This window comes from Vigna angularis, chromosome 9 (assembly GCF_016808095.1).
Source record: "Vigna angularis cultivar LongXiaoDou No.4 chromosome 9, ASM1680809v1, whole genome shotgun sequence".
NCBI lineage: Eukaryota > Viridiplantae > Streptophyta > Magnoliopsida > Fabales > Fabaceae > Vigna > Vigna angularis.
The window spans coordinates 6,945,094-6,951,962 of NC_068978.1; the positions used below are offsets into that span (position 1 = coordinate 6,945,094).

Consider the following 6,869-nt stretch of genomic DNA (forward strand, 5'->3'; position numbering starts at 1 on the left):
AATTAATTTAGATAGACAATACAAAATTACGTTGATTTTAAATAGTTAAGTTGAGCAATTTATGAATAAGATTAAAGCAAAAATATATATAATAAAAAGAAATATTTAACTCAAGAATTTATTTTAATATTACTTTCTAAATTAATGATTTTCTTAATTAGTACTAGTACTATACAAATATATCCATATTTTTAAATATTTAAAATATTATATTATAAATTATTAATATTTATAACTTAATTAAGTGAATATGTAAAATAAATTTATATTAATTAACAAAGTTATATATATATATATATATATATATATATATATATATATGTTATAAAAAAGAAATCATTAATAAAATATCATAAATTTGCAAGATTAAATTCTTTTTTAATTGGGGGACAAAATAAATATTGATGTTTTTCTCTGTCGTTTATAAAAGGTAAATGTTTTTTTAATATACAGCTAGAGATTTGAGATATAACAATAATTAAGAAAATTTATAATAAATAAGCAATTGAAAATTTATAGTGAATATAAAGATAATTAAGCCAATTTAATGTTTCTAACATAAATAAAGTTACTTTCTCGATAAATATAAATTACTTAACTTGTACAAAACCCAATAACTAAAAAGAATTATAAATAAATAAGTAAATAAAAATGTAGAGAGTGAAAAAAAAACATAAAAAAAAAACAACAGAGAGACTAGTTTATTATGGCGATGAAGTTCAGATATATAAATATTGGGATCATGGCTTTGATCTGTTATTATTCTGCGTTTTTTGTCTGTCACATACTCTCTCACGCTTTACTTTTTGGTAATAAACCCTTCAAAAGGAAAACCGTTTTCTCCGTTTCTCGTCTTTCAACCTTATCTTAGGTTCGATTCTGCGTTAGACGCATGAAGGATTCAAATTCGGATCTGTTTGACCCGGTTGTGGCCATGGAGTCCGAGTGGTCCCGCGGCGGTTCAACTTCCGACGCCGATTTCGCCTTCGCCTTCAACGACAGTAACTTCTCCGACAGGGTTCTCCGGATCGAGATCATGCCTGACCCCGTCGACGCCCGACCCGATTCTGACGGCTGCACAACCATTGCCAACTGGGCGCGCCACCGCAAGCGCCGCCGCGAGGATATAAAAAAGGATAACGGTTCTCTCACTCTCTCTCTCTCTCTGTCACTCCCTCTATCTGTTTCTGTTGTTTGTTTAGAAAAAATAATTTCTAGGGTTTCAATAATTGTTCACTGGTAGAAGTAGAAATGGTTCTGATTTTGCACGTACTACGTGTTTTTTACAAAATTAGAAAAAGGAACAATGAAATGGTTAAAATTGGGAATACAATTGGGTGTGTTTTTTTGTTTGAATTTGAAAGTTTGTTTTGCCTAAAAAGAGTTTGTTAGATGGATATTGTTTACGTAGAAGTCTGTGTTTTCAAATTGTATGCTTAATATATATGTCTATCCTCTTTTGGATGCAGGAGCGGATATTGCTTCGGTGCCAGACGAGCAAATTTTGAACGGGAATCAGCCTGATTTGGATGAGTGTGAAAACCAAGATGAGGATGCTGTTGCAATGGTTGAGGAACCCAATTCTGGTATTTGAAATGAATGCCTAAAAAATATTACGCTTGGGGAGAGCTTGAACAAGATGAAAACAGAAAAAAATCATCTCCTAGTTGTTTTTGGTTTTTCAAGTACTTGGTTTGGAAATAGTTTTTTAAAACTTAAATGATTCTGGATGGTAAATTAATTGTTGACGGGTCTAAAACTGTTTTAGAGAACAGCTTTTAAATCCAAAAATGAGAAGGGAATCCAACATGCCCCAGTTATATATAGGTTTTTGAGAACTCTACATTTTTCCCAATGAAATGCATATGATTGAAACATGAGTGCGATTTACTTAATAAAGAGAAATTTTTCAGAAAGTATGACATTCTCCCTACGTATGTAAAAAGGAAACGCATATGGATATCTATTGGTTCCTTGTCTTAAGTATTGAGTTATCAGTTCTGCTCTATGGATGTTTGAGTTTTGTGTGGTTAATGTAGGTGATGAAGCTACTAACAGTATTGATTCAGACTGGAGCATGGACTGCTCTGCAGGAGCAGTTGTAAGAGTTAAAACGCTGCATATAAGTTCTCCTATCCTGGCTGCAAAAAGTCCTTTCTTCTATAAGGTAGATGGATATCGTTGTCTTTATAGGGTGCATTTTGAATATTTTTTCCAAAGTTATGTTTGCTTAGCAGTTTATTTACTTTATTCAGCTTTTCTCAAATGGGATGAGGGAGTCTGAGCAGAGACATGTCACCCTCAGAATTAATACCTCTGGTAAAAACATAGGAATTCGTTTTTTAGATTCTTTGTATGATTGTTTTTATTTTCCCTCAAATGTTTGCTTACAACTACCATACTTTTATGTTGCAGAAGAAGCTGCTCTCATGGAGCTACTGAATTTTATGTACAGTAACACCTTGACTACTACTACAGCACCTGCTTTACTGGATGTGTTGATGGCTGCTGATAAATTTGAAGTTGCTTCATGCATGAGATGTTGTAGCCGGTTGTTGCGGAATATGCCTATGACACCTGACTCTGCATTGCTTTATTTGGAGCTTCCTTCTAGTGTCTTAATGGCTGATGCAGTCCAACCATTGACTGATGCTGCAAAGCAGTACCTGGCTGGTCGGTACAAGGATATAACCAAGTAAGTGTTTTCCTTTTAAATTTTAGTTTCTGTTATATTATCTGACACTAAAGCATTACAAACTAATACATATATTGGATGGAGTTTCTTTTCCTTGATCTGTTTTCTTTTTCTTTTATTGAAGGGCCCTCATCATCCTGCTCTCTTTGTCTGTGCTGGTATTAAATTTTGTCAGTTGTAGCTACCTTTTGTATTTTGTTTGAATTTTTAAAATTGCTCATATTGTTGGAGGCTGCGAAGAGTTGGAAACAAAATTCATATTCCTAGAAGAGACTCCTATGTGTGTTCATTGCATCTAATAATTGGTACCCTTGTATATAATACTCTGGTGGGTGGCTACTACTTTTAGTTAATCAACTTCTATTGTGTTTGATCCTGCTTTTGAATGACCTGTTATGCGAGTCTCTATCATAGCTCCCAGTATTCTGCATGTTTTACAATGGCATTCTGAACCTTATATTAATAGATTATAAATATTTTAGAGAGGCTTTCTCTATTTCTCTGTTTCCATGACAGTCCATTCTTTAGAAAAACACCTGTTTCTTTTGTTGCCATTTTTCATCGTTTTGGTCTTAGTGTCATATTTCTGAGTTTTGTATACGTCCAGGTTCCAGGAAGAAGTTTTGGCATTGCCCCTTGCTGGAGTAGAGGCAATACTGTCTAGCGATGATCTTCAGGTTGCCTCGGAGGATGCTGTATATGATTTTGTGTTGAAGTGGTCACGACAGCAATACCCTAAACTGGAAGAAAGGCGAGAAGTCTTGGGTTCCCGTCTAGCTCGTTTAATTCGCTTCCCTTACATGACCTGTCGAAAGCTTAAGAAGGTCTTAACCTGTACTGACTTCGATCATGATGTTGCTTCTAAGCTTGTACTGGAGGGCCTATTTTTCAAGGCTGAGGCTCCACACCGCCAGCGGGCACTGGCAGCAGAAGACTCTGCTTCTTCAAACCGTCGATTTGTGGAGAGGGCATACAAGTATCGGCCGGTGAAGGTGGTTGAATTCGAACTTCCACGGCAGCAGTGTGTGGTGTACTTGGATCTGAAGAGGGAGGAGTGCGCCAATCTATTTCCATCTGGGCGGGTATATTCTCAGGCATTCCATTTGGGTGGTCAAGGTTTTTTCCTATCAGCACATTGTAACATGGATCAACAAAGCTCTTTCCATTGCTTTGGGCTGTTTTTGGGGATGCAGGAGAAGGGGTCAGTGAGCTTTGCTGTTGACTATGAGTTTGCTGCAAGGTCTAGGCCAACAGAGGAATTTGTTAGCAAGTACAAAGGCAACTATGTGTTCACAGGGGGAAAGGCCGTTGGGTATAGAAACTTGTTTGCTATTCCATGGACATCGTTTATGGCTGAGGATAGTCTTTACTTCATCAATGGTGTCCTCCACCTTAGAGCTGAGCTCACCATCAGACACTGACCATCACTTGTAGTTGTAAACTTGAATTCCAGTTGGTAGCCCTGACCTTGTTTAGATCTCGAATTTTCATTTTCTGTTAACATGTAATCTTTTCAAAGCTAAATATACAGAGGAATGTCCTTTAAATGGCCAGTGTTGCATGTGATTGAGGTCAAGTGAACTTGCCTTTCCGTGATGCGCTCAAAATATGCTTCTGAGTGTCATCACACCAATATTTTAGCATAGGATATGTGGTCTTTGCTGTGGGCACTTGAGGGTTTTATCTCCTGCACCAAAGAAATTTATCAATAGTCTATTCTGTTTTATTTCATTTTTCGTTTTTTTGGTTTTGGAGATTGCTTTTTAAAACATGTAAATAAATAAAGTGCTGGGTTTGATATTTTTCTGCTTTGTTCTTATTCCACTTTCCCAATAGCGTTCGAACGCATCCTAAATTTTCAATTTTATTTCTCAGTAATTTAGTTCCAAAATGTCTTCAAATTTTCATGGACAAATTCCGGTGCATATTCCTAGAATTCATTTGTTTACTGGGCTAGTTTGGCCTTGTCATTAATTGCTAAAATCTCCTTGAAACGAACTCTTGAAATAATCTTATTTACTTCAAGAAAAAACTAGTAAGAAAGAGATGTTTTTTAATCAAAATGTATTTAATATTATCGACAATGCCATAATTCTTTTTTAAAATTCTTTAATACAATGTTATAAGTCGTGTTCCTTAACAGGACTCCTTTTAAAGTGTATGATCCAAATTACGACTTTTTTATATTGTATTTTTATTTTTTATTCGAAAATAACTTTGCCAAAATCTGTTTCAATTTATTTTAGAAAAGTAAAAATCGTGTTTCATTCATGATTTCTCTAAAATATTTTTCAAGGAATTAAAGAATATAAAATTAAAATCATATTTTAATTAGTAATTTTAAACAAAATCATCAATGAAAATAGGTAGAAGGTTTTAAAATATAGTTTAATAAAAACCACTATGAAATAGCTTGAGATGCCAAAATACATTACAAATAGCAACAAAAATATGAGCAATTAAGCTATTTACAAATGTATATTAATATCTTTACCTATTTGTTATATGTTTCCATATAAGGTATGCATATGGTATGACATATTAAGATACAACTATTTTTAATTGTATCATGTCTAACTTCTTTAATAAGTTTAAAACAACATCAACTTGTCAATGCTTCAAAACTCATAATATCGATTTATCTCAATAAGATTATCCTCGAATTCCAAAATAAAATATTCTAACCATAACACTCAAACATTCATCGTATTTATATAATTACCGTAGTTAGCATCGTAAGCATGGTGCAATCTCTGAAATTAAATTTATTTAAAAAATATTTCTTCACTTACATACAAGTGTAACTTAAGGATTTGGAACATCTAAAATTAACTTAAGAATGAACAAGGCCAAACTTGGAACATCTAAAATTTATATTAAAATTTATCATAATTTTATTTAAAATTTGTTTAAGTTTTTGTGATGTAAAATTATTTATTAAATTATCGTAATTAATTTTATTTAACATTTTTTTCAATAGTATTAGTTGAGATATTGTTGATCTTAAATAATTTTTATTATCTTTAATTTTAAAAAACTCTTTTTATTAAAGGAAAGATAATAAAATTGTTAACATTATTTCATAAGTTATATATATATATATATATATATATATATATATATATATATATATATATATATATATATATATATATATTAAAAAAGAATATACTTTTATATAATTAAGAATGTTAATTTGTTTATCATTTTCTAATCTTATAATTTCCTTTTAAGATATTTAATCATGAAAATAATTCAATTTATCAAGATTCAACAAATTATCATATTTGTCAAAGTTTAAGTATTTTTTTTTTCAAAAATATATAGTCTATTGACTTTAACTTTTTAATATTAAATAAAAATCCAAAAATATTTTCATATATTTTAAATTGTTCAAATTTACTTTGAAAAATAATAATTATTTTATCTACCATGTGTAGAAAGTAATTAATTCAAAATGACTCTTAAAAACCTTTTACAATTTATTCTAACTATTTTCATCAAATTGTTTCCTTTTTCTAGTAATATGTTTTTTTTTACAAAAACTTAGATTCAATATCCATTTCAAAAGGAGTTTTCTTGACCGGAATAAGAAGACATTTTAATTGTTTAATATTTTCATCAATGCTAATATATTTTGATTGAAGAAAGGTATTACTTTATTAAATATAAATTTTAGTATCAATAAAATTTAACAGAAACTTATAATATTTTAATGACTTAATTATGTTTTGAATCCGTTATAAATTTATAAACTTTTAATTCAGCTCTTAAATCAAAATTTTAAAACTTTTTGAGTTCCTGCAATTAAATTTTCATTATATATGACATACCGTTATCTGACATTGTTCAACTGTAACAACCGTGGTTTACAAATATCATGAGGAGGTCCTCCATAGATATTTTTCGTATTTAAGAAAAAATCATTTTGAAATTAATTACAATATAAAATACAAAATAAAAAATACAAAAATATTAAATATTTAACTATAAAATTATAATATTATGAAATTACAAAAATACTAAATTATAAAATTAAAAAGTTATAAAATTATGAAATTATAAAATTAGGATGTTATAAAATAAATGAATATAAAATTAGATAATTATAAAACTATAAAATAGAAATTTATGAAATTATGAAATTGAAATTATAAAATTATAAAATTACAAA

General features: G+C 30.3%; 1 protein-coding gene across 1 annotated transcript; it reads left to right on the forward strand.

The window, feature by feature from the left end:
- The first annotated feature begins 733 nt into the window (after positions 1-733).
- On the forward strand, positions 734-4,418 carry LOC108322609 (BTB/POZ domain-containing protein POB1). Its single transcript, XM_017554755.2, has 6 exons — positions 734-1,142; positions 1,470-1,586; positions 2,040-2,167; positions 2,256-2,319; positions 2,416-2,695; positions 3,303-4,418. The coding sequence occupies exons 1-6, from the start codon at positions 893-895 to the stop codon at positions 4,114-4,116; spliced, it is 1,653 nt and encodes a 550-aa protein (XP_017410244.1). The 5' UTR covers positions 734-892; the 3' UTR covers positions 4,117-4,418.
- Positions 4,419-6,869: the final 2,451 nt, after the last annotated feature.

Coding starts and splice junctions, on each gene's coding strand:
- LOC108322609 (XM_017554755.2), top strand. CDS start 893: ATGAAGGATTCAAATTCGGATCTGTTTGACCCGGTTGTGGCCATGGAG. Junction 1,587..2,039: donor GGTTGAGGAACCCAATTCTG/GTATTTGAAATG, acceptor TGGTTAATGTAG/GTGATGAAGCTACTAACAGT. Junction 2,320..2,415: donor CCTCAGAATTAATACCTCTG/GTAAAAACATAG, acceptor TTTATGTTGCAG/AAGAAGCTGCTCTCATGGAG.